Raw genomic sequence first — 26437 nt, 5'->3', positions numbered from 1 at the left:
CCCCGCGCCCCGTGTGCGGCGAGCCCGGGACGCATGCGCACGAGCAGCCCCCCACCCCCACCGAGGGAGCCGAGTCCGGCGCCGGCCGCGGGAGACGCGCCCCCTAGAGGGCGGGAGAGACGCGCAAGCGCCGAGGCGGCCCCGGGCCCCGCCCACCCGCCCCCTGCCGGCGGAGGCTGCCGGCGCAGGGTCGGGTCCGCGGGCTCCGGACACGCGCGGGGTTCGGGCCGCCTCTCGCCGCGGACGCTCCGACCGCCCAGCGAGCGCAGCGCGGACACACGCGCGCGGACACACGACCGCTGCGCTCCTGGGCGGTCCAGCCGGAAGGAAGGCGGCGTCCTGGGGGAGGGTCGCCCCTCCCGACCCTCCCGACCCTCCCGACCCAGGCGCGAGGCTTCCTGGCCGGGCGCAGCGGACCCGGCGTCCCAGAGCGGCACCGGCTCCGCAGGGGAGGGGCAGCGCCGAGCTGCGGTGACGGGACGAGGCGGGACCGGCAGCCGGCGGCGGGCGGGGAACACGGGGCCCAGCAGCCGCGACCCCCGGCGGGCAGAGTCTGGGGGCCGCCCGGATCCCACCGAGGCAGAGCCCGCACTGTGCCCCGGACCCCTCTGCCCACTCAACTTCCTTCCCTGATTCCCGCCCAGGCAGGTGCTGGGGGCCTCCTGTCAAAACCCCGACCCACCCACGGGGAGCCGTGCTGGGGGGACGCGGAGCGACCAGACGACGACGACAGGGACTGCCAGCTGTTCTGGTGCCGGCACAGAGCGCTCGCAGGCGGCTTCCGACGCAGGCAGCTGTGGCCCCAAGCCCCGGGCTGGCGGCCCCATCAAAGGCAGGAAGGGTGAGGGGAGGGCTTGCTCAAGGCCCAGCCCGGCGGCCGGAGCGCTGCCACCTCCTTCGCCGCACATTCCAGCTGGGAGTGGACATCAGGTCAAGCAAGGAGGCAACGGCAGAGTCGGGAGTGGCCTCGAGACACCGAGTGCCACTAGGGCCCACCCACCCAGCCGCCCCCCCCCTCCGCCGCCAGCACACAGCATTCCAGACGGGAGGGGACAGTACACCTGCACCAGGGACGGGCATCACGGCGCCGGAAGCGCACTCTGGCCTCTAGCTGAACGTGGAAATCACCCTCTGCTTAGTCGTCCGGGCAGTTTTGGCAAACCATGCTCAGCCCATCGTAAAGCCGGGCAACATTTTACAAAACAGGTTTCAACAAGTTTAAGAGAAAGACAACAAAGCATCATTTTTACCACCGCTGACATGTATTACAAAAATAATGCAGATTAACACGATCACCTCAGCAGGACTTGGCAATGACCTGAAAATGTTTTTTAAAAAAAGGGTATTTTGTAATTAATCTTTAAGGTCTACAGAAGCTTTGAAAAACTACTGAAATCTGTAATCTGGTCCTAAGCAGGCGATTTAAGACCAATACATCTCTTATCTTAAAATATATAATTATTACTTTGCATGTTACTAAACTATGGAAAGTAGAAACAAAGATTAATCCTAATCTGGACCCAACCTGTATAAAAACACCACTGCTAACGACCACGTGCACTTCTGGATGGGAAATCGTAAGCAGGACAACCGGGGGCTCTGGGTGCACGGAGGACGGGGCCCAGGATCGCCTGGGCTCGTCGGCAGCACGGGACACACACACACCTTGCTGGGAGCTGAAGGGTTGGACGGTCTCCCACGGGAGCTGATGGAAACAGACACCGTTTCTACAGGAGCCCTGCGCTCTGCAGAGGCTCTCCGGATACCCGGTTCCTGCTGCTGGGTGCCGAGGGCATAAGACACCACCTCTCCCAGTGCTCGGGGCTTCAGAGTCAGAGGGACAGAGGAACACGCCCGGGACCCCGCCTGAAAGCTGATGAGGGGGCAGGCGGCTTTGTACATATAGTACCGGTGAAGTCAGTCAGGGGGACACAAAGGCTGAGCCTCTGAAATAGAAAGTGAACAGGTAGATGGACAGTGTTTGCAGGGGGGCTCCCCAAGGCCACCGAACAGACCCAGCGAGCCCCTCCATCCCCCACCGTAGTGGTGCGGAGGCTTTTCTGCCATAGCACTGCAGGCACACACACTCAGGATGCCTCCCAGCTTACCCTCGCTCTCGGTATTAAAAATTAGGGGAAAAAACCTTCCTTTGCTGGCTGGTGGCGTGGCCGTCTCCCCAGCTCTCCTTGGCAGTGACAGGCGGCCAGGCTCTACCCCAGGGCTAAGCGGAGCCCGGTCCTCAGAACCAGGACACAGGACAGGGACACATGCCCTGACCTGTGCCCGCCATGGGAGGCGCGAACCACCGAGCCCGTGCACAGCTGCCGGGCACTGGTGCGCAAGTGAGGACACTCAGGGCGTGAAGGACAGGGAAAAAGAAAAGCGGATAGAACACGGAGGCCGGCTTTCGTTTTGGGGCGTCCTCACCGCAGTGGAGAACACTGCCCCGAGGGGGTGGCAGTGGTTCTGGAGGTCACGGGGAACTGCCGCGGCGGGGGGTGTGGGCCGCAGGACAGGACCTGCCTGTGGGATGTGGGCAAGGGGGCTCCCCAGGGCGGGCCTGCCATCTGTCCCCACCCCCCGATCCTGCAGGCTGTGGGCCCCCAGGAGAGGACGACCTCTGCACCCCCACACACATAGGGACGGGGGCTCGGGGGCCAGGAGCTGCGATCGAGGCAGGCCAAGTCTACGGGACGGGCACGCCTCCCTCCTCGCAGCCACACCTGGGAGTCCTCAAAATTCTGGGCCAAGTGGGGCCAGACAGGCCACCCCGGCAGCAGACAACCAGCCTGGTGCCCAGGCCTAGGCTGTGGCCTCTGTGGCGGCTACTGGGAGCCGCTCCTCTGGCACCGTGCCCCAGTCCCTCCCTGGGGTCCAACACCCTCCCCTGCGAGGGCTGGGCACAGCTGCAGCTGGCTCTTTGACCCGCCTCTTGCTTCCCAGCTTCCAGGAGGCATAAGAGGCAGAGGCAAGCAGGGAGGGGCAGGTGTCCCCCTCAGCCCTCCTGTACCCACCTCTGCCCTGGCCCCGTGGGCGACACACCTGTTCCCTGCAACGGGGGCAAACAGTGTATACTCGACCTGCCGTGTCACTGACTAGGGAACACAACGTGCTAGTGCTCCCACAAGCTGTCCCCAACCCACAGGACCTTTCCTCGTCTCCGTCCTGTCAACCAGCAGGTCTCTGGTCCCATGGATGGGCACGACATGTGCAGGCCACCTGAATGTTCAGGGTCCTGGAACGGTGCCCCCCAGCGGGACTGCACAGTGCCCGTGCGTGCCGGGCCAGCTGGTGTTCAACTGTCCCCATGGGACAACCTTCCCCGGCGACCTCCCCAACAGCGAAGAACCACCAAGACGTCTGAAGTGGGAGCAGAGGGTCGGTCAGAAAGACAACACAGAGATTCGGCAAGACCCTTCCAGGCGCAAATGGTTAAAACCCAAGGGTTCTTCGGGGACACATACAGCCTGGGCTTCCACAGCCCTAGGCTCCTTGGGTCGGGACACATGGCGCCCAGAGCCAGGAGAGCCATGGGGAGCGACATTCCCCAAATTACAGATTTCTGTGATTGCTTTGTTACTCCTGAAAAGCACGACCAGCACGTTTTCACAATTAAGACTGGTGGATACTGGACACTCATGAAAGAAAAAGACCAAGCTTCAGTCACAGCTCTAAGGCAGACGCTACATGTTCACGGGACAAGGGAGACACCACACGCTGTGCATCGGAGGGGGACGGCTCAGGGGCCTCACAGCACCGTGGCCTGGACCACGATCTCCGGGTTCTCGATGTCCTTTTTGCTCTGGACCATCCTCAGTTCCAGCTGCGCCGGGCTGGGCTTCAGCCCTCCCACTGCCTGGGCTGCAGGACAAAGCGTCCGTGACAGGGACAGAGCAGAAGCTACCCTGACGTCCCCCCACACCCCACCCGAGCCCTGACAGCCCGTGTCGCCCCGTGGAGCTCCCATCCCGAGCTCGCACCCCGCAGGCAGGTCCCTGCCCGAGCGAAGGCCGCGGTGACGGCAGGAGCCTGGTGCCCCGCCGCCAACACCACAGGGCGCAGCTGCTGCCCTTCCCACCCCCCACCCCCCACTCTCCGCGCCGGCCGCCTTGCGCGCCCGTGGGCCTGGCCGGGGCATACCTTTTGCACATCTGATCGTTCGCTGCAGGACATGGTGCATGGCAGACACGGTCTTCTCACAGGCCACCTGTGGGCAAGGGGGGTGTGGGACACAGCCCGCGGCTCCCCCACTCCCGTGATGCCCGAGCCCGGATGGGGTCTTCCGTGTCCATAAGTGCTGTCTCCACACCGAGTCCCCAGGGCACCGGCTTTACCATCACACGCTCCCCACCCTGGGATGGGTGATCCCTGGGACAAAGATCCCAGGAGAGCTGGGCAAATGCCACCGCACTGCAATGAACTACCTCCCTCTGGCTCCTATACTCTGGGGAAGGGCAGAGCCTTAGGACCTGTCAATACTTTCTGGCATGCAGTAGGTGCTTAATACCTGTGTTTCCAGAATGAAGCAGGTGTGAAGAACCCACATGGAAAGGAGCCCCCCCCCCCACGAAGCTGGCTAAGGTCATCGCTTGCTGGCATCTCAAAGTCAAAGACTCAGGGCTTAGCGGGAGCTGGGCACATGAGTGGACGCCCTCCTGCCCAATTCCAGGACCCAGGGTGGCGCCGAGCCTGGATTTGGCCTCAGGCGGCCCAGCAGCAAGGCCTCCACTGGGCACCGGCTGGCCAAGGTGCGCGTACCAGATGGACCGCCCACGGGCCCAACTGAAACAGCGGGTCTGCGCTCACCCCATCCCTGGGTGTGTGGGCGGGGGCACCGGTCAGACACAGCACACGAGGGCGTCACATCATAGCATCATCCCTGCGCCTTGTAGGCAAGAGGGACTGGGTTCCGCCTAAGCCCCACATTTCAGGACTGGGGCTGACCGGGAGGGTGTGCGCCCCTCAGGGAAGACAGGCCCCTCCCAGCGCCCAGTACAGATCCCAACCCGAAGCTTCCCCATCGTCCGGTGGCCCCCACACAGATGAGGCGCTTCCTCTCTCTCAAGCACCCCTCGCTGCTGCCCTCCTGTGCACACTCCGGAGGTGGGGGTCCCGACGCTGCGCCACAGTAGGCAGACGGGGCCCCAGCGGCCGGGACGACCTCGTGCACCCTGGGGCCCGTCCTACCAGGCGAGCAGCAACCACCCCCCTACCCAGCGGGGCCTGCGCCAGGCGGCTTCACCCCTACACGCTCGCACCTGTGGACGTTCACACACAGTGTGGGGAGTGGGGGGGCGAGACGGACACACAGACAACTCCCAGCGAGAAAGAGCCTCTTTGCAAGTCTGGCTTCGCAGCCCTGTCCCTGGCCCTCCCAGGCGGCTTCCAGCCTCTGGGTCTATCGAGTGGCTGCGGCCATGGTATTTCAGCGCGAGTGCTGACTGGCTGCTCTTGGGCGAGAGGCTCCTAGTTACACACTCACTGAGGCCACAATGACCCCTCCCAGGCCCGGCCTGGCTCAGGCCCCGGACCCCGTCTGGCTCAGCACTGCAGCGTGCTGCACGCGGTCCTGCTGTCGAAGCCCCCACAGCGCTCAGACAATCCCTGCACGGAGGGGACTGGGCCGCTGACCTTGAGGTTGCTGGGGTGTTTGTGTGTCCACGCCAGGAGCATGGCGGCAAAGAGGTCCCCGGTGCCCACAAAGACCGCGTCGACCTTGTGCATCTCCATGCGGATGCGCTCTGTCACCACGGAGCCGTCGGGGTTCCCTGGAGGAGAGAGCGGCCCATGGGCTCGCAGACCTCGGGTCAGCAGAGGACCAGCCCCTCGGGTCTGGGAACTGGCCGTCCCCCCTGCCCACTCCTCGCCTGCCAGCGTCCCCTCTCAGGGGCTCACTGGGGCAGACGCCCTGTCCCAAGGAAGGTGGTGGTTACTGGAACCCCCAGCAGCATGGCGGGCGCGGGGGGGAGCGCGGCTCCTGCGATGGGACACGGGCAGAGCCCGCGGCCAGGGAGCGAGGAGGGTGTCTACAGCCACGGGGACGTGAACTTACTGAAATGGGGGTGTGTGGGGGCGCAGGGGTACGCCCTCCCACAGACACGGAGGGAGCGGCGAGGAGGCCGTGTGCTCTCTGCGGCGGCGAGAGTGACCCGCAGGGAACCCAAACCCAGGCGCATTCGCACGATCAGCGAGGGACCCATGAGGCCCCACAGGCCCCCCCAGGACTCACGAATCCTCTGGCTCCCCAGCGCGATCAGGTAGTCACTGCCCCTCGGGGACGGCAGGTTGGAGCTGGTGATGACCACCGTGTCCGGGCCCATGGCGTGCAGCTCGTCCATGACCTGCCAAGGCACAGGAGCGCGTCAGCACAGGTCTCGGGATGAAACACCCAGTGGGTGAACCGGCGGGTCACGCTCATCTCAGGAAAGGGGGCTCGTCCCCTGGGGGCAGAGGCAGCATGGCTGAGCCGCAGGGACGCCCACCTGCTACAGGTCACTGGAGACCCGGGCGGGCTGGGCTCTGTTGCAGGTCCCAGATGTGCCCCCAAGCCCCGTGTCAGCGGGCCCCAGATGTGCGCGCCAACACCGTGTGAGGAGTCTCCTGGTGCACACACATACCCCCGTGCACTCAGACATGACCACGCCACACGCATGTGCACACACGGACGCCCCATGTCTGGCCACGCGCACCCTCCTGCTGGCCTCTGCCAACCCCGCCGACGCACACGGGTCCCGGCTCAGGGTGCACAGCGAGCCCACAGGAGACACTGGGGCAGCCGTGCACCACACTGTCTCTCCAGGACAGATTTGCGGACCCCCGGCCTTGGCCTTGGCAGGTCCCAGTCTCCTGCTCTGCAAACTGCGTCGGCGTGGACGCAGCCGAGCACGAGGCTGCCGGCATGGGACTGGCTGCAGTGTGCGGCATCTTTGGTGGGGACAGTGCCACCGAGACAGAGGACACGCCCCCCCCACAATCACACCCAGAGCGCCCGCCATCACTCTGATCGCCCAGGACCCCAGAGAGGGTGACTGATCTCGGCCCCGTGTCTGCGGCTCTATTTGGGCCACCCCAGGACTCCTGCAGGACCCCCTTGAGCAGAGCCAGCCACGGGGTCGCCCAGGCCCAGACCCACACTGCAACTGCCATGCCCAACACAAGGGCCGCAGCCCCTGCGGGCCCCCAGGGTGCCCATCACTCTCGTCCCCAGGGCACTCGGCTGTCCCCTCCCCACCATGCCTGTGCCCCCGTCCCAAGCCAGCCTCGGGAGGTCTTACCGACAAGGCTTCTTCCTCACTGTGAATCTTTCTGCCACTCAGTAACCTGCGAACAGGTGGGCACAGGTGACACCCTGCTTCTCTGGGTCCTGCCGGAAACGCGCCCAGAGCTGCGGGGGCTGGGTAACGCCTCCCACCCTGCAGCAGCTCACACCTGCTGGCCATCACAGACCCGGCCGCCGCGGTGACGTGGCCAAGGACCCGCTGAGAGTAAAACTTAACCCAGCAAAGGACAGGTGCACAGGCCCCTCAGAGGCCCGTGACTGTGACCGACGTCCACGGAAAGTCAAAACGCGGACTGCAAAGGGCAGGTGATTGACACAGCGCCCTCACAGGGACAGGTGGGCCAGGTCACGCACTCCAGCCCCCGAGCCCCCACCCCCCACTCCTTCAAAGACAGCCTCACAGACGGGGGAACCCACCAAGCCGCACTGTGGCACCGACGAGCGCACGCAGACACCCCACGGCACCAGACCCCGCTCGTTGCCCCCCAGACTGGCTCTTCATCAGGGGCTCCACGATCCGAGAGACCATCGGAAGCTTGCTACCGCGAGGGCCCAACCAGCTCCTTTTAATCCCACCCAGAGACTGGGACGTGGGCTTCGGAGCACCCGGGTGGGTCCCCTTCATCAGCTGGCAAGGGGGGGTCTCCGCCCGGGGCCTGTGTCACCCCCACGGGCCCTCAGCTCCTCCCCTCTCCTGCTGCTCAGGAACTCGGCTGGGGGTCAGCATGATCCCAGGACATGCGGTGAAATGACCGCCCACTGCCATCGGGCTGCGGCGCCCCGGGGGTGAACGGCCCATCCCCCCGCCCTGGCCAGATCTCTGCTCCGCTCTGAGGCCGGGCCGTCCGAGGAGGGAGGGAGGCTTGGCGGCCGGCCCGGCCAGCCCCACGGGGCAGTGTGAAAGCCTCAGTGGCTCCGGGTTACTCACTCAGCCTCGAACTGGTTGGGGGTTATGATGTCTGCGAGCGGCACGACCTTCTCCTTGTACACCGGAAGGAGGTCCTCGGGCACGTACTGAAGGGGCGGGCGACAAGGCACACAGGCTGATGCACCCAGGAGGAGGGAGCGGGACCAGAGCGTGTTTGCAGAGGAGCCCCCGGTCCTGGTGGGGGCCCACGATAGGGGTGCACAACGGGCTGACCCCTGCCACCCCTCCCAGCCCAGGTGTCTCGGGGGCCACAGGCTAATTCTCGCCCGCGGGAATCCGCCTTCCTCCCTGGATGGCACCCCCACCCCTACCCGCCCCTACCCCCCGCCACCGCTCTACATGACACTGAGGGTCGGAAGCCACGGCTGGTCTGCTGTCACACGGTCGGGGGAAGGTATAAAAACTAGTACTAAGGGGGCGCCTGGGTGGCTCAGTGGGTTAAGCCGCTGCCTTCGGCTCAGGTCATGATCTCAGGGTCCTGGGATCGAGTCCCACATGGGGCTCTCTGCTTGGCAGGGAGCCTGCTTCCTCCTCTCTCTCTCTCTGCCTGCCTCTCCAACTACTTGTGATTTCTCTCTGTCAAATAAATAAAATAAAATCTTAAAAAAAAAAAAAAAAAAAAAAAAGTAGTACTAAGAACATGTATGACACACGGAAGTTTTAGGAAATTCAAATTCCAGTGTCCACACGTGAACTTCTGCTGGGAGGTGGCCGTGTCTGTTCCTTTGCAAAATATGGCTTTTTCTTGAAAATTTTACTTTTAAGTCCTCTCTACACCCAACATGGGGCTCGAACTCACGACCCTGAGATCAAGGGCCGTACACGCCCCCAGCTGAGCCTGCCGGAGGCCAGCGGCTTTCTCACGTGGCGGGGACGGAGGGCCGCAGAGATCTGCTCTCTAGTGCTTCACGGGAAAGCCCGTCCGCCCACCCTTGCTTCCGGGCAGGACGACTCGGCCGCGTGCAGGCCCCGGGGGTGGGCTCCCAGGCGTGCGAGGACTAACCATGGAGCCTTGGCCGTTCCATTCGTCGCCCATCACCGGGTCGCACACTGTGGGGACACAGGGGGCACGCGTCAGCAGAACAGCTTACCCGGAGGACGAGGGCCCTCACGCTCCCTTCCGTGTGCGACTTCACGTGTGCGGCCGACAGCCTGGAGCGCACGGTCTCCCTCCTTCGCTCGCCCTGTCACCGGGCACCGCGTGTTTGGTCGTCGCAGACGACGGCGTGCTCGGGTTTGTCTGGCCCTCACTGTGCCTTTTCCGAGACGGGACGTGGAGCAGCACCCCACTCGTCCGCGCCCGCATGCCGGGAAGGCCCCGTCTCCGTGACGGAACTGACAAGACGACACAGGTGTCGCACGGTGTGGGCTCCCCAAACCCGGCTCCTGCTCCCCTGGACAGGCCCCCACGTCAGGGCACTGGATGCCCTCCCAGATACAGGAAGTGCCCCACACATGGCAGGACCCTGCAGAGCCCGGGCTGTGCTTGTCTGAATGCCAGGACGGGAGAGCAGCCCAGATCGTCCACGTCCCTTGCAGCAGAGACCTCTGGTTGGCGGACACCCTAGGAGCTGGTGTGGCGGCCTGGGGCCTGTGCCTCAGCCTCGCCCCATGTCCACCCTCACGAGACAGACCCACCGGGACACCCATACCCTCTGCTGTCCTCTCTCGGCCTGACAGTGGCTACATGCACCCCAACCACGTCCGGCCGCTCCAGCCCTCACGCGCGGACAGATTAGCGCCCGTCTGTCACCCACTTCCCACAACTGTCCCCACACAGACGAAGACGTTCTGAACCCTTTCCAGAGCCCTGAAGGCACGCGCCCCTGCACGCCCAGCATGTTCCGAGCTTACAGGCCGGGGGAGGTGGACAGGAAAGGAGGGGCGCCAGGAGGGAGGCCGAGCCCCCGTCCAAGGGCCGCAGGTGCGACCCGCAGGTTAGAGGAGGTGCCGGCCCAGCACGTACCATACACCAGCTTGGAGTTCTGCTTCTTCAGCTCCCGCACAATGTCCACCACCGAGGCCAGGAAAGACTTGTCCCTCGTGTAACCTTTGGGAGGGAAACCCGGGCCACGCAGAACAGAAGGGTCACGTCAACTGCCCGGGACCGAGGCAACAGAGCACCCTCAAAACCGTTCTGCTTCACGGAACGGCAAGCGGGGCTCAGACCAACAAGTGTCCCAACGTCTGCGGTCCCTAAGGGGACACCGGGCATTTCCCTGAAGAAAAGCCAAGGGCTACATGAATGGAACAGGCCAAGAGTGAGAGGTGGACAGGAACATGCCCCCCGTTGCGTTTCCCGAGTTCGAGAATAAGCACGTCACGCCTAATGACGCAGGTAAATGCAAACAGGTCCTTCACCGTAAACTTGACTAAGGAACCAATGCGGGGTTGGGGGGCAGGACGCGACAGACCTGGTGTCTGCACCCCACCCCTCCCCAACACCCTGCGATCCTGCTGCGGGGGACCAGCAGTCACCGGGACAGCGGACCGGGGACTCACCCGTGAGCACGTAGTCATACTTGTTCACGCCGTTCAGCTGCAGACCCTCGTAGAGCTCGTGGAGCTCATCAGAGTTCAGCACTTGACCCTTCCAGTGTGCGTAGCCTGGGGGGAGAGAGCGACATTCAGCCCTTTTACTGAGTCCCGGGAGGTCCCCTAGCCAACTGCCAGGTCTGGGGGTGGTCTCGGGGGGCCCCCAGCATACTGTGGCTATCCTTAACCCCTAGGAATGTCCCTCCAACCCTTGAGCTCCCAAAGCCTCCCTCCTCCAAAGCACATCACCCTCTCTCCCCACAGTGGGGTCTCTGAGACTGGCAGCACCAGCAGCCCTGCGGGGGGTGGGGGCGGTGTGTGCCATCTGAAATGCAGATTCTCAGGCCTGGGCCCCGCCAGTGAGCCCGTGTTTGCGGGGAGGCTGGCACTCGGTTTAGGAAGGCCCCGGCTGATCCTTACCCACAGCAAACCTGAGAAACCTGGACCCAGAGGAGGAGCCACCAAAGCAGGCCCCAGGAGCCCCATCTGGCCTCCAGGCTGAGTGAGTTTTTGTGTTTTCACGTGGTTGGGGGAGAAAAAATAATTTAGACATGTGAGCATTCCGTGAAATTCCGCTTTCAGTGTGTGTGTGTAAACCTCCAGCTCTGCAGGCCCCCACCGAGCCCCATCCCTTACACGCGGTCTCCGGCTGCTTTCACGGGGTGAAAGGGGCCAAGCCTGGTTACTCACCCCCGTGCCAGCCCTACTCCCCAAAACCTGCTCACCCAGGACCGAGCCTCCCTGGCCTCAAGCCATGGCCAGTTCTTTTTTTTTTTTTTTTTTAAGATTTTATGTATTTGACAGAAAGCGAGCACACAAGCAGGGGGAGGGGCAGAGGCAGAGGGAGAAGCAGGCTCCCCGCTGAGCGGGGAGCCCAGTGCAGGGCTGGACCCCAGGACCTCAAGATAACCACCTGAGCTGAAGGCAGACGCTTCACCGATGAAACCCCAGGCGCCCCCGGGAGCACCACTCGGAAGAGCCGTGCCCCGTAAACCCATGCCCATCAACGAACGGACACAGGAGGCAAGTGCGGTCCGTCCCCACCAGGATGGACTGTCACCAACCACGCACAGGAGTGATGCACAGGCACACACGACCACGAGGGCGAGCCTGGAAGACATGCAGCTCAGCGGAAGATGCCACTTAAGGTCGGCTGTCATGTGATCGTTTCTCTGGAATCTTCAGAGCCGCAGACGGAGGTGAGCAGTCCAGCGCCCAGGAGAAGGGCCAGGGGGAGGTTGGGGAGCTGCTGTGTTGCGGGTTCCAGCGGGGCTGGGAAGACGCCCCCCCCTGTGGGTGTGCGGGCAACCTGCAGTGCCATGCTTCACCACGTGAACCCGCTCGACGGCACAGAAATATGCTAAGAAAGAGGCTGTTTACAAACACTGGGGTTTGTGCCTGGGAGAGTGGGCGGGTGGCAGCTTGCAGTGTACGTGGGGACAGAGCCGCTGGCAGCGCCTCTCCACCGGCCCGACCCTGGGACACAAGCAGTGTGGGCAGCCGTGTTCACAGGCCTCGGCAGTGACCAGGAGCTGCTCTGGGGCCCCATGTGTGAGCCAAGGACCCGCTTGTCGAGCAGGGAGCCGACGGCACGGGGTGATGTCCCGGCTGGTCATGCACGGGGCGAGCCGAGCACTGAGTGCACAGTAGGACTGACGGTGGAGAAGGCACCACAGCGAGGCCCGCCGGACAGCGGGAGCAGCGGTGCTGGGCTAGGACGCTCATGGACGGGGACGGGTGGTGCGGTGACTCCCCCGGGACACAGTACCTGCTCGCCGGGAGTGCCTCGGTTCTCCTTACAGAGAGGCAACGGGGCGCCTGAGGGGTGCGGTAGGTGAAGCTCAGACTCGTGGTTGTGGCTCAGATCATGATCTCAAGGTCGTGAGCTCGAGTCCCACGTTGGGCCTGTGCTCAGTGGGGGGTCTGCTTGGGATTCTCTCCCTCCGCCTCTGCTCACTCTCAAATTAATAAAATCTTCTTTAAAAAAATTTAATCAAAAGGTAAAATGGGAGCACCCAGGGGGTTCGGTCAGTTGAGAATCCAACTCTTGATTTCAGCTCAGGTCATGGTCTGGGTTGGGAGCTCGGACTCTGGGCTGGGCTCTGTGCGCAGCAGGGAGTCTGCTTGTCGCTCACTCTGCCCCTCCCCTGCTGTGCTCTCCCTCACATGCATACATAAAATCTTCAAAAAAAACAAGGGGCGCCTGGATGCTCTGTGGGTTAAAGCCTCTGCCTTCGGCTCAGGTCATGGTCTCAGGGTCCTGGGATTGAGCCCCACATCGGCTCTCTGCTCAGCGGGGAGCCTGCTTCCTCTCTCTCTGCCTGCCTCTCTGTCTGCTTGTGATCTCTCTGTCAAATAAATAAATAAAATCTTTAAAAAAACCAACAAGGTTCTCTCTCCTCGCCTGCTGCCCCGCCCCCGACTTTGCTCACACACCCCTTCATCGTCTTTTAAAAAAAAAAAAGAGAAGGGGAGGGGAACAAAGGACCCGCCTGGGACTCGGGATCCGGCTGCAGAGACCACCCTGTCGAGTCCAAGCTGGGGGTGCTTCGGGTCCCTGCTGCCCGGGAGCTGCCCGACAGGTCCCCTCACCAGGCGGGTCTGCCCAGCACCTGGAGGCCGGAGTGGGGGCCCTGCCACGAGCCCCTGCACCTGCGGGTCCACACACTCGGGGTCTGTCTTTAACCCCCTCTTCTGGGGCGGGTCAGAGGCCCCTCGTGATGGTCAGTCCAGCACCGAGGCGGATCTGGGAGACCACGAGGCAGCACGCTACCGAAGGCCCCAGAAACCCCTCCCGCACCCGGGGATCTGGGCAGAAGCGGCGGAGTCTTGGCTTCTACCGAACTGAGGCTAATTATGGTGCCGTGCGATGTTCAGCAACGAATTTAATTCCAGCACCGAGTGGCTCAGCCAGTCTGGCTCCTTTAGACAAAAAGGCAGGTGGTTAAACAGCCAGGAGAACCTGTGGGACCCGGGGAAGTTATTTCCCAGCACTCGGCATGCGCGGCAAAGCGAGTTAGGGAAGGGCTTTCAGCGAGAACTTTCTCCTGAGTCCCAAACATCTCCCCCTCCGTCCACAGCTCACGGCACCCCATCCCTTCTGCGAGAAACTGCACCAGGAGCGGCACAGCCCATCTTTCCTGGCGTGTGGGCTGGGGCCCAGGCACCCACCCGCATACCGGTAGGCACTCTGCCAGCCTGAATCTAAAAGGTTCTTGCTGCGGGTTCCATCTGGGTTCAGAGTCACTGCAGGAGGGGCGATGCTGGGATGTTTCCAGGAGGGCAGTGGCCTCACGCCCCCGCCTCTACGGCACCGTGGGGTCACACGGCAGGTGGCCCCTGGGGCCATGGGGTCAGCCAATGGGGGAGCAGGCTCAGGAACCTTGTCCCCACGACCCCGGGCCTCTCCGAGGGCGGTGTCCCTCACGTGTCCTTGAGTTAGCAGTTCTGTTTCAAAGCCTCTGTGCACAGGAGTCGCTGTGCCCCCTGCGCTCAGACAGGTGGCACCACACGAGTTCCCAAGGTGCTGATTTCAAACAGAGAAAATCTGGATCTGCTCCACGCCCCCCAGGGGCACGTGCATACATGGGGTCCTGCTCAGGGCCCGCGGTGGCACCCAGAAGAGGGCTCGGCCCCGCAGCTAGAACAGGTCCCCATCTCAGAGAGGAGACCAGGGTGCCAGGAGGCTCCCCCAACCTGCCCTAGGGCACTCAGCTTCAAGCAGCCAGGCCAAGACTCAAATGCGGCACCTGCACCCACGGCCAGGCTACACCCCAGCCCCCTGCACCCTGCATGTGCTGGGTGGCCCGCCGACTCCAGCTCCTGACCGTCAGGCGAGGGGTGGGGTCCCCAGATTTCTCATGGCCCTTTCCTGTGTCCCTCTCCCCGCTTTCGGTGACTCTCAGGCCAACAGCGCCTTACCTGTGTGGTTGGAAAATTGGACGGAGTTCAGCGCATCAACCTCGAATCCCAAAACCTACAAGACAAAAAAGGACCGGCTGTGAGAGAGCCAGGGCACTGGGGGCAGGCAGGAGGCTCCCTGGAGCTGGGTTCAACACGTGGACTTGGGGGCCATGTGTGTTGGCGAGGGGCCGCGGCCGGTAGTACGCGGGGCACCACCACTTGGAGCGCTCAGTCTCTGGAAATCCTGCCGAGTAAAAATGCCCGAAAAGTGGGCGACAGCGTGGCGTCCGTCTCCAGACGCGGAAAGAGGGCTCTGAGGTCCTCTTTGTTTCAGGGATGTGGATGTGAGGCCACCGCCCCTCTCGGGGGGGCAGTGCCCAGGGCTCCCCACTGCACAGCACAGCTGGCTGCTCCATCCCCAGGAGCCCGGCTCTCACGGGCAGGGCCAACCGCTGCGAGGGGGCACCTCGGGGCCAGGGGCCGGTCGCGTGCCCACGGCACAGGGGGCAGGTGACCGCACACAGGCTCCAGGTGCCGCGGAGTGAGAAAGGAAGTTTGTACAAAGCAAAAGCTCCTTCTTCAACCAAGGGGAAGAAAGGTTACGTCCAAAACGGCCTAGATGCCTCCCCAAGCCACGGTGGGGCTGGCGAAGCGGCCAGGCCAGGGCGATCTTCCCTCCGGCTCACGCTTCCCGTTTCTGCGCATGCAACAGGCAGGCACGGACTCGCTCAGGGAACAAGACGCAGGCATGAGCCACACTGTCCTCTGTGGGGCCCTTCCCACAGCCCACAGCCGTCAGAGCGGGTGGGTGTCGGGACATGGCCCTGCCCAGCCCTCGTGTCCTATGCCGGCCCCGTGACCTCCTGCGCCTGACCTTCTGGCTGACCATGGCTGGCATCGCTGCTGACAGACCCAGGCCCAGGACCCTGCTGCACGGACCCCGACCGCTCTCGGGGCAGCCCTGCGTCCCTCCTCGTCCCTCCGCAGAGCCAGCTCCTGAGGAAGTCTGCCCGGTGTGGCACAAAGGCCTCTGGGGCTCGCGGTGATGGTAAAGCCCCGAGGTGAGGCCCCGACAACCAGGACGGAACCGAAGCCTAACGAGTGTGAGTAGCGCACCAGGGCCCGGCCGTGACCTCCGGACCCGTGGGAACCAGGCAGGCCCCCAGCGGGACCTGGGGTGGGGCCCTGGGTCCATCGGCACGGGGAGCCTCGCTCGGGTCTTCCTTCTCCCCCAACCCCTGTCTGAATGATGCGGCCGGCGGGGGGGGGGGGGGGGGGTGTCAGGCTCACACTCGGGCTCCAACCACAACCTGTCTGGGGGCCACTTCATGCCCAAACAGGCTCCCGGCCAGCCCTGACCTTGGAGCCACGTGACCCCACGTCAGGACAGCTGTTTAATTCGGATTCTGCTTCTGTTAAGAGCAGGCCAGGGCCCTGGCGCCAGCACTGTGGGAGGACCCACAGCCGGGACAGGGACCAACCTCACCGGGCCAGAGCAGGAAAATCACGCCCCCTCCGCGGGGACGAGTGTGGCACAAGCATCTTGCCTGGAAACCCAGAGGCACGCGCTTACCCAGCAGCGGCACCTGCCTCCCCGTCTCTGCCTGCTTCCCGTCACCCCTGCTGGGTCCTGCCCGGGCCAACTACGTGACCTCTCCAAGTCTCTGTGTCACCCTTCCTGAGGAAGCACAGCCTTCCTCGACCCTCTCTGTCCCTGCGCACAGCTCCCTCGGCGGTCGCACAACGCCTGAGCGAGCGGCCCGCACCTGCCTGCACGAGGCCACAGAGGGGTGGGGCCTGTCAGCCTGGAAGGATCCTGCTCCCCCCAGCAGTGCCCCCAGCTACATCACACCCACCCCCCTGCAGCCCCAGGGCTCCTCCGCCAAGCCGGCCCCCAGCCCTCCAGAACCCAGTGCAGCACCCCCCCCCCGCCCCCTCCCACCCTGGCTGGGTCTCAGTTCACGTTTAGGGTCGAGGGCGCCCACAGGCTGCCGGGAGTCCCCGACCACACAAGCCACACACAGGCAGAGGGACCCCGGGGAGGCACCAAGAGAAGGGCCAAGGCAGCCACCCTGAGGGAATGTGTGCCATGAAGCCCCCTGACCCCAGCGGCTGATGGTGGGGGCGGAGGTAACCCCCGGGAAGGCGGCCTGGGAACGTTAACACCCCCGTGAACTGAGTGCGCGGGTTCATCGGGTTCACGGGCCCGCTGACCTTTGGATTTTCTCCCTCTCCAACCCCAGAAAAACAAGAACAAAGGAGCCTTTTATGACACTGGTCCACAAGGACAGGACGGGGGACCCAGCGGGTGAGAGATTTCGACAAATCGGGAGACGCACAGATCCTCCACGGGGCACGGGGTCACGGAGACCTCAGCTCCTGCAGAGGGCCGCATGGGGTGGGTCGGCGTCCCGTGGGATGCCGCGGCGGCGGAGACAGCGGGAGAGCGCACAGATGAAGGGACAGACCGGAGGGTCCGGGGGAGACACACGAGAGGAGACACCACGGGCTGCGGGTGGCCGGTCTCTGGCCGTCCCCTGTCTCTCCTGCACACCAGGGACTTCCCCGCCTCTTCCCCTACTCACCCAACACCGCCCGCCCGCCTCCAGGCCTCCCCCGAACCTTCAGAGACCGGCCGCACTGCTCTGCCTCGGGCAGCCGCGGGGGCGAGGGGACGTCTGGGTGCTGCTCCCACTCCCGCTGCCCGGAAGGATCCACGGTCGAGCTCCCCCTGTGCGCGCTCACCGAGCCACGCACCTGTGACCTGGGTCTACCGCGCCTCTCTGAAATATGTAAGCGTTTGAGCGGGTGTTACCAGAACTCAAAGAAAGAAAATATGACCCAGGGGCCCCGTGAAACTCCACAGTTGACACTGTCCCTTGGCCAGAGTGCCCGCTCGACAAGCAGCCTCCCGGCGCGGCTTCAGATCCCACAGAATTCTCATCACGGCGACAGACACAGCTCTGAACTGGCCACGAAGCAAATCCCGAGAACCTGCCAACTACCAGCTCACTGCTGCCGGCTGTGCAGATAATTAATCCCCTGAAGCCAAAACACGATGGGAGAATGAAGTCCCTACTTCACGCTTCAGGACCAGGGCCTGCTTTTCCACGTCAAGAGCAGCACCAGACACGGCTTCTTACTCAGTGCACATGCTGTGCCCAGGGCATGTACCACTGCAGGTATGCCACTGCGCAGGCGCGGGCCAACCACGGAGCAAGGACAGTCCAGGGGGCGTGCACCCATGCAGAGCCCGTCCCCACATGCTCCTGGAGGCCGGCGCCCCTCTTGGCTTCTCGTGCCACCTTAGGGAAGGTGGCAGGTGTGGCCGAGCGCGGAAGGCAGGTTTCCCGCACTTTCTGAGAGCAGGCGGCCCTTGGATACTGGGTGGAAGCCGGCGCGGCCGAAAGCGAGGGGCACCCTATGCTTCCCACAAGCTCGTGCAGCTCAATGAGGCTCAGACAAGCAGCCTGCACGAGTGCCAGTGGTTTTTCCGGGAAACATCCTCTGCGGGTTTCCAGAGTTAGCGGAAACGGGCCCCCATGGAAGCCGTCTGTGAAAGGGAAGCGGTGACCGTGACGTCAGGACAGCGGGGGACAGTGGTCCCCGGTTAACACCTAGTAAATCCTCTCACTCAGGTCCCCACTCCGGGGCTGGACCTCACTGCACCTGCCACCTCTCCTGCAGCCCCTGCGGAGCCAGACACGGGTCGATACTTGGTCCAGGAGTCCGGGCCGTGTCTGGACACCCTGGGAGCCCCTGGGTCCCCCCACCCCCTGGCCACGCTCCCCACCTGCTCTGTGTGCGGCCCACACCCAAATTCCTGCCCTGGACAAACTTCACGTGAGTCCTGTTTGGTGGGAGGAGTCCCTTGTGCCCCATGGGCTCTGCGGAGGGACAGGACCAACCCCCCACTGCTCCGGGACAGCCCTGTGTGCGTGTTCTGTGCGAGTCACATGGTTCCAAAGTGGGCCTGAGAGCCCACGGCCCCTGGGGACACCCAGCACAGGTGCATGTGAGTGCAGGTGGCACCTCGGACGGGGGTCTGTCGCCCCAGCGAGGTCACCCAGGTGAGGCCACCCTCCCTGCAGGCGCGAGGCAGAAGCAGGTGTCCAGGTGGACTGGCAGAAGGGCAGAGGGGTAAGGGGTCCCAGCGCCAGCCGCCTCGGGGCAGGTGCTGAGCAGAGCAGCTGTGCGAGGCCGTCTGGTGTGGGACTGTTGCAAAGGCCGGAGTCACAGAACCCACACGAGTTACATGAGGAACGAATGTAACACCCGCCCAGCCTCAGCCCTCCCTATGACTTCACCGCCTCTCACCACGAGCGCCGCTCCCTGGCCTAGCGGCTGGACTAGGGCAGGATCCCACATAACGGAGGCCAGAGCGGCCACACCTCTTCCACCCACACAGACCGTGTGCGGTCACCACGGCAACACGCACACACACTGGAACCACCCGCCACCCCTCACTTTTTATAACCTCTACCAGCACACCAGCAGCACGCAGTCAAAAGATGCAAAAGACCCTTTGAGAAAGAGAAAGAGAAAGCCTGGCCATAGGAGAGGGACCCCCGCCCCCCCCGAGTCCCCTCGTCCCAGCACTGCCCAGCCGGTGGCCACCAGCCCCCATGGGAGGCCAGAAGCCCCGGCCTTCCCGCGTCCACCATCCCGTGTGCCTCGGGACGACGGCTGGCGTGGCCAAAGCCCGCGGCCTGGGCTCTACCAGCAAACCCGCTCCCATCTCAGAAAAACCCCGGGGCCTCCGCCAAGCAGACCCCACAACAAAGCCCACTCCCTCATCACGCAGCTGCAGAAAGCTGGCGGCTCCTGGACCACAGAACCACGGCCACGCTGCAGTGGTAAGCATCTCAGGCTCAAGCAAGCCACTGAGGTTCCCGGCCAGCCCCAACTGGAGGCATTTCTGGAGAGGTGCCAGGGCTGGGCACCCGCAGAAGGGCCCCTCCACCTGCCAGAGGCTGGGGGTGCGGCCGTGTGCATGGAAGCAGCCCATGTCCTGCTTAGAGAAGGCCGAGGGGCTCCCCCCTCCCATGCCTCCAGTGAGCTCTCCATGTGCAGGGGTGGGGGGGGGCGGGACATCTGCAGTGACTCCTCGGGGGAGGGGGGCTTTCAGATGCTCCGTCGCGGCCGTGCAGCCACCAGCAGTGAGCAAGGACAGCCGGGATGCCGGCAGGCCACCAAGCCCCACGTCCTGACCCGCACAGGGGCCACTCTGTGCCCAGATGCAGAGCCGGGACCCTTCCTGAGGGTGGCTGCACATCGGGGGGGCCCTGGGCGGGTGACGCACGCTCTCCGCGGCCGGAGCCCCCTCAGTGCTGCAGCTTCAACCCACTCTGCTGACAGCCAACAAGACACGGTCATTAACGCAGCAGCTCGTGGGCGGGGGTGCGGAGCACTCCCAGCCGCGGAAGACGGGAGGCTCTGGAAAATTCCAGCGCGGCTCCCCCACCCTGCCCAGACCACCCCGGTCCCTCTGCGGGAGGGGGTCATTGTCTTCAAGAATCCTCTCTACGGCTTGTTTTGCAAGATCTGTTGCCGCTGCTGCAGGAAGTCAGAAATAGGAAAGAAGGGATGCCAGAGTGTCACGTGACCACTGGCCCCCGTCGGGGTCGGCCTTGGGACTGAGAGCCCGGGCCCAGCCCACACCCTGGGACTACTCGGCCGGGCGGTTCGGCTCAACCCGGGTCCACTGTCCTCCGACAGGCGCTCCTGCTGGAAACCGCCCTGCAGCCGGCCTTCAGTCCCATGGCCATCCCTGCCCATGTGCGTGCACCCCTCTGCCTCGGCCATCACAGCTCTGGACCCCCGAGACCCCTGCCCTGCTTCCAGCACACCCTGCGCCCCGATTTCCGGGCTCCCAGTGCTCGTGGCCAGGCCCCCTGCCAGGCCCTGCACACTGTCCCTGCGCCAGCGGTTGGCTTCTGCTGGGGGCCGGGCTGCGCTACAAAACCCCAGTTGGGGGGCTTCACCCTGAGCTCCCAGCAGCACCCTGGGTCTGGACGGGGAATAGGGCAGCTGCTCTGGGAGGGCAGGAGGAGAGGCACTGCCCCCCTGGCCAGCCACGGGATGCTATGTGGGGTCTATATGGGGCTGGGACCCCGTGCCTGCCTCCTTGCTTCCTGAAACCCCGTCACTGATTCTGTTCCTCCGTGTCACTCGTCCACACCGCTTTGTGCTCACAACTGGCTGGTTCTAGGTCGGCGTCCCACATCAGCGTACCCCGGGGAAGACCAAGCCCACGAGCCACAAAGCCCACAGCCCCTGCGTCATGTGAGCCCCTGTACACGGACGTACCCGCCCTGCCCAGACGGCGTGGACCGCGCTACCCCAGACCCCATGAGGCCCGGTCACTCAAACAGAAGCCAGAGCCCCACTCGGAGCACAGCACACACGCACGCCCACTACTCATCACACACACGCGCACACGCGCACACACGCCCACACACTCATCACATGCGGGCACACGCACACACGCACACAGACACGGTGAGGAAAAGATCAGAAAACGGGACCAATTGCGTTCTGGCTTCCTCCATGACAAACAAAGAGGGGGAACAGAAACCTCAGTCCCAAACTGAGAAAGCCAGTTCGGGGATCAAGAAACTGAGCAATGCCGGACCTTCCTGGAGGGACCGCAAAGTGACTCACAGGCCGCCGACACACACACATTCCGGTCAGCTGGGGCCTGCGGAGGCCGGGAAACGGGATCACCACAGGAGGCAGGGTGTGAAGCAAGCAGGGCTACGTGTCCTGGGGCACGAGGAAACATTCCAGAACATGCCTGGACCTGCTCCAGACCCAGCACGCCGCCTCCGAGGAAGTGGATGTCCGTGCCGGGCAGGAGGCTGCTGCGCTCCCTCATGTCAGCGGTCTGGCACCGCCGGCCACTCCGCGCATCACCGGGAACAACGGCAGGCCGAAAACCCCGTCTTTTAAGGATGACCTTCTTCCGGAATCTTCCAAGTGCGGTTCCGCTGCAGAAGCCCCTCTAGCCTAGGGATGCTTGGGAAAAGAACGGAAAGATCTGCCTCTCAGCAAGGTCGCATGGAGGCTCCAGCGGTTCCTGAAGGTGAAACGCTGTCCCCACACCGTCACGAAGACCCAGACATGGGATTCAATGGGCATGAGGCGAAGGCCCACATGAGATACTCTGGGCTACTGGAGGGGACGCTCCAAGGCTGCGCCTCTCCGCTGTGAGCCTGCAGCGACATCGCCACCCCAGCACAGAGATGTCATCCCCGACCAAGGCAAGGAAGGCCCCTCCCCTGGAGCCCCCGGAGCCCTCCGTGGGCGTGTAGCCCCGCCACCACCAGGACTTCAGCTTCTGGCCCCCAGCAGGATGAGAGAATCTCTGTGTTTTAATGCCGCCATCTGCAGCGCTGGAGAGAGTGGCCCCAGGACACTGACACGACCCCAACCCCCGCAGGTCTGCTGTACCCTCACCGCTATAGCCCAGGAGCAGGTGGTGTGGCTACCTGGGGGGTTCTGGGCGCTCCCCTCTCCCCGGGGGGTGCCGCTGACACACAGGCAGCCGGCTCAGAGGGACGGCACCTCCCGGCCCGGGGAACTTCCAGTGTCCAATTCCCGAGAGGAGGCCGTCCCACTGGCCTCTGGTGCCAGAGGCTCGCTTCATCTCCCGTCCCCCATCCCCACCCGCCCCCCCGCTCTCTCCGGGCCCCAGGATCAAGGCCGGAGCAGCAGGAAGGCCGAGCCGTGCACAGAGAGGCGTCCCCAAAGCCCTAGACTTGTCAGCCATCTCTCCACTGCCAGGGCCATGCAGGCCGCGAGCCCGCCCTTCCTGTCCTCACTCTGCAAACACGGCATCACCCGCCCGACGCTCTCATTTCTCTGTCGCTGGTCACTAGAACATACTTTGGACTCAGCCCAAAAGCCAAACTCAAAACCAGGGTCAAGGTTCTGCTCTTCTCTCTTTGGTCTGATCCCTTTCTCGACCCAGGGAGGGCGGCTGCTCACAGGCCGTGCCTGAGGTGGCGAGTGGTGTGCTTTGGGGACCTGACAGGAGGCAGTCTGGGAACCAGGGCCCTGAGGCCGAGCCTCGCAGGGCTCCCCCCAGCCAGCACAGGTCTGCGCCACACTCACCGGGCAGCCCGGCCCCGTCTGCGCGCAGGAGCCCCGGGAGCACCGCTCTCCCTGTACAAGCCAGGGTTGGAAAGGCTCGGCCCGCGGTACCCAGTCCCTGAGCCTGAGATCCCGAGACAAAGGGACAGCGGGCCAGTCCCCACAGGGGCTTCTCCAGAGCCCGGCTTCTGCGGCCCCTCTAAGTTCTCTTCCCACACTCAGCTGCGTGCACAAGGTGCCTTTGTCTAGCTCTACGGATCCATGAGCCTGAGAATGTACCCCCCACTGAGCACAACTCCGGGTGCTCAGGGATGCCTCCCCCCGGACCCCCTGCTGGAAAGTTCAAGTGCGGGGGGGCCCCAAGCCTATCCCAGGCCCTGTCCAGCCCAGCCCGTCCTGTGCTGAGGCTACTCTGAGGTCAGTCGGCGGCCACCCCCACCCTCTCCCTACTTGGCTCTGCTCCAGCGGTAACCAGACTGGGGGGGGGGGGGGTAGCAAAACCCCCGCAGCGTTAAGGGTTTGATCCTCCCAGAGCTAAGGAACACAGGCCAAAGCAAGCACTTGCAGGCTGACAGGAAATCGCAGGGTGCGTGCAGTGAACTAAGAAACTTCTGGAAATTGTTCTTTTTATGGGCCGAACGTGTTCCCCAAATTCCTATGCTGAAACCCTGGTCTTCAGCAATTCAGAATGTAACTGTGTCTGGAGACAGAATCTTTAAAGCGGTACTTAAGGCAGAACGGGGTCATCAGGGTCGCGGCAGTGCACTCTGACCCACGTCCCCACGAGAAAAGAGGTGAGGAGACAGACGCACGCAGAGGAACCAGGTGACCCCACCATCCACATGCAGATGCCGCTCGGGGGAGGCAGCCGTGCTGAAACCTTGGTCTTGGACTTTCAGCCTCCAGAACTGAGGCCACAGACGCTACGGCTTGAGCCGCCCGAACACACGGACACTGCCCTGTCTGGGGTCCAGCTCAGCGGGGAGCATGTTTGGAGGACCACCACCCCTGGCGTTCCCCTCCTCAGCCCTCTCCATCTCCCAATACTGTATCTTATTTTGGTAATCAGCAGGAAGAGGAGGAAATTAGGGCAAAAGACACACACAGGTAAGAACTGAAAAGCCAACCCACATCCCCTCCTGGTAGAGGTCGCGGCCTCCAGGAGATGGCGCAGGCAAACTTCTGTGCCAACCCTGTCCAGTCCTCCTGCATGCGCCCCGGGCACGCTGGCCCACCTCATTCAGTAGCCAGCACCTCCAAGGGATGTTCACATGCCCCAACTCTTCGGGCCCTAAAACCACCCAGGAGCAGGCATCATGCCCATTCTACAGATGAAGCAACTGAGCTCAGAGTGGAAGAGCGCCTCCTGCCTTCGGAGACCCCAGCCATACGCCTCCTGGGCCTCACCACCCTAGAAGGAAGTGCTGGGATGGGTCATCTCAGAAGCAGAGCCCCTCCAGCCCCCCGACAGGTGGGAAGGAGGTAACAGGACCACCACGCTCGCCCCAGCCTATGTCCCACGGCCCCAGCACACGGGTGAGGATGCCGGGCAGGAGAGAAACCCCAGGTAAGAACCGCAGCTCTGACCCTAAGAGGCACCTCACTGTGGAAGTTCAGAACACAGGCCTGGAAGGAATAAGGGCGGTGGGGGTGCCCAGGGGGTGCCGAGGAGGGGAACGGTTCTCCCAGTGCAGGGAGAAACAAGGGAGTGTGTGTGGCTGGACAGTGAGGAGGGACTGGGCACAGGACACAGGGAAGCCAGCAGGGGCCCCGCACACCTCTGCCGAGGGCAGCTCCCACGACTCCTCGGCCAAGAAGGGTGAGGACTGCTCCTCTGACAGGAACAGCAGGCTGACGCCGTTCTCAAGAACCCTTCCTGGTCCCGCCTTTCGGGGGGGGGGGGGGGGGCTGCTGCACAGACCCTGCACCTTTGTCCCAAGCACACACCCCAGGGAGTGGGTCCACACCATCCACCCAGAAGCAGAGCTCCCCCTTCTCCAAGGACTGAGGGGCACGCAGGGGCCCAGCCACACTTGCTTCTTGCCCTGGGGTTGCGGGTCAGGGACAAGAGGCCAAGGCGGGCAGTCCAGGAGAGCCACGACCTTGCTGTGACCACCCAGCACTCCTGCTGGGCAAACAGGCAGGGGCGTGCCCCTACCCTGATACTGCCTCCGGGCTGGCATGAAACCCCACGGCATCCAGGCCTCCTCCTGCCCCTCGCCAGGACACCCAGCCATAACCTTGGGGCTGCAGCACGAAGCAGTGGGCTCCTGGCCTGGGAGACCCCCCAAGGACAAGCCCGAGCGGCGGGAGTAAGCCCAGCAGGAAGTCGAGCCTCTACAACATTTGAGAAGCGGCTTCTGAAGCCCAAGGGCAGGGGCCCGGTTCTGCGTCCGGGTCTCCGCGGCGCCGACACCTGCCGGGAGGCCTTCGCAGCCCCGCCCGCCGCCCCGGACCACGTCCCGGAAGAGTCCCCGGAGGTGGGACCCACCGCGGCCGGCGGGAGCCGGACTCCGCCGGCTGGCTCGGCGTCCCCCGCAGGTGCGCGGCCAGCCCCCGCCCTCCCCGCGTCCCGCGCCCCCGCCCGGGGCAGGGTCAGGAGGCCGCCCCCCCCCACCCCGCCCCGTCCCCGGGGAGCCGCAGCCGGCGGGGGCGCGGGCGGCCACTGCGCCACGGCTCCCGCGGGGCCTGACGCTCGGCGGAGGAGCGCGGGCCGGGCGGCCGGGCCAAGGTCGGGGGCTCGGGGTCCGGCGGCGCCTACCTGCAGCGGGAACGTGGCCGCCCGGTTGCCCACGTAGCCGCGGACGACGTGGCTCTGGATGGAGAGCACCCGGCACTCCGCCCCCATGCCGGGCCCGCCGCGGCCGCGCGCGTGTCCGCCGCCCGCGGGGCTCGGCTCGGCTCGGCTCGGGGCAGGCGCTCGGCGCGGGGCAGGCGCTCGGCTCCGCGCGGGCCGCCTCCCTGTGACCTCAGCGCGGCCGGGAGGCGCGGGTCCCGCTCGGCGCGGGGGCGGGCGGGGCGGGCGGAGGGGCGGGGCTTCCGCGGTCCCCGCCCCCTCCGTGCGCCCGCCCCGCCCCCTGCGCGCGCCCCTCCTCCCCGCGCGCCCGCCCGCCCCCGCCCCCCCACCGCAGCGCCCGGGCGCCGTCCTTCCGGCCACCACGCCGCCCCTCGGGGAAGCCCCGGCCGGCGCCCGCCCTGCTCTCCCGGGGCGCCCGTCTGGGGGCGCCCCCTCACCCCCGCAGCGGCCTGGCGGCGGACCTCTCCGCGGTGCCAGGTCACCCTTGGGGACCCCCAGCCGCGGGCACGTGGCCGACCCTCCCGTGGCAGGACGCCGGGGTAGGCCACGCACGCACCCCCGCGCGCCCCGTCTCTGCCTTCGGAGCCCGCCGCTGCGAGTCCCTTCCCGCTGCCCGCGGTCACTACCCGTCCTTCGCCTCCGCAGGCCCGGGGCGTGCCCTGTCCCCCATCCCGTGAGGCTCCCGCGTGCCCCCGGGGGCTTCACGCTATAGGACTGGGTGATGGGGGTCCTTGGGCAGCTCGTGTTGGAACCCGTCTGTCCTGGGGGCAAGATCGATGCGGGCGGCAGGCGCCGGCCCAGGCGGGAAGGAGAGCAGGGCCTCAGGGTCCAGCTTCTCGAGAGCAGGGACATCCTGACTAATGCTAACGGCGACATGGAGCGCCTACTGTGTGCTAAGCCC

The 26437-nt window shown here is 64.7% G+C and overlaps 1 protein-coding gene across 1 annotated transcript; it reads right to left on the bottom strand.

Moving 5' to 3' along the window:
• Window positions 1-1243: 1243 nt before the first annotated feature.
• PDXK (pyridoxal kinase) lies at window positions 1244-25750 on the bottom strand. Its single transcript, XM_032356397.1, has 11 exons — window positions 25501-25750; window positions 14664-14718; window positions 10710-10814; window positions 10174-10257; window positions 9211-9257; window positions 8208-8293; window positions 7275-7320; window positions 6230-6341; window positions 5632-5768; window positions 4141-4207; window positions 1244-3861 (listed from the first exon to the last, which is right to left on the bottom strand). The coding sequence occupies exons 1-11, from the start codon at window positions 25585-25587 to the stop codon at window positions 3749-3751; spliced, it is 939 nt and encodes a 312-aa protein (XP_032212288.1). The 5' UTR covers window positions 25588-25750; the 3' UTR covers window positions 1244-3748.
• Window positions 25751-26437: the final 687 nt, after the last annotated feature.

The sequence above is a fragment of the Mustela erminea genome, chromosome 1 (genome assembly GCF_009829155.1).
Source record: "Mustela erminea isolate mMusErm1 chromosome 1, mMusErm1.Pri, whole genome shotgun sequence".
In the NCBI taxonomy this organism is placed as follows: Eukaryota; Metazoa; Chordata; class Mammalia; order Carnivora; family Mustelidae; genus Mustela; species Mustela erminea.
The sequence above is the reverse complement of the archived record's forward strand: the minus strand, read 5'-3'. Positions and strand labels throughout refer to the sequence as shown.

What these genes read in the sequence shown, in the direction of transcription:
- PDXK (XM_032356397.1), bottom strand. Translation starts at nt 25,587, where the DNA reads ATGGGGGCGGAGTGCCGGGTGCTCTCCATCCAGAGCCACGTCGTCCGC. An exon ending in CGGCCACGTTCCCGCTGCAG is followed by an intron (nt 14,719 to 25,500) that starts GTAGGCGCCGCC and finishes TTTGTCTTGTAG; the next exon opens with GTTTTGGGATTCGAGGTTGA. An exon ending in AACACCCCAGCAACCTCAAG is followed by an intron (nt 4,208 to 5,631) that starts GTCAGCGGCCCA and finishes CCTTGCCCACAG; the next exon opens with GTGGCCTGTGAGAAGACCGT.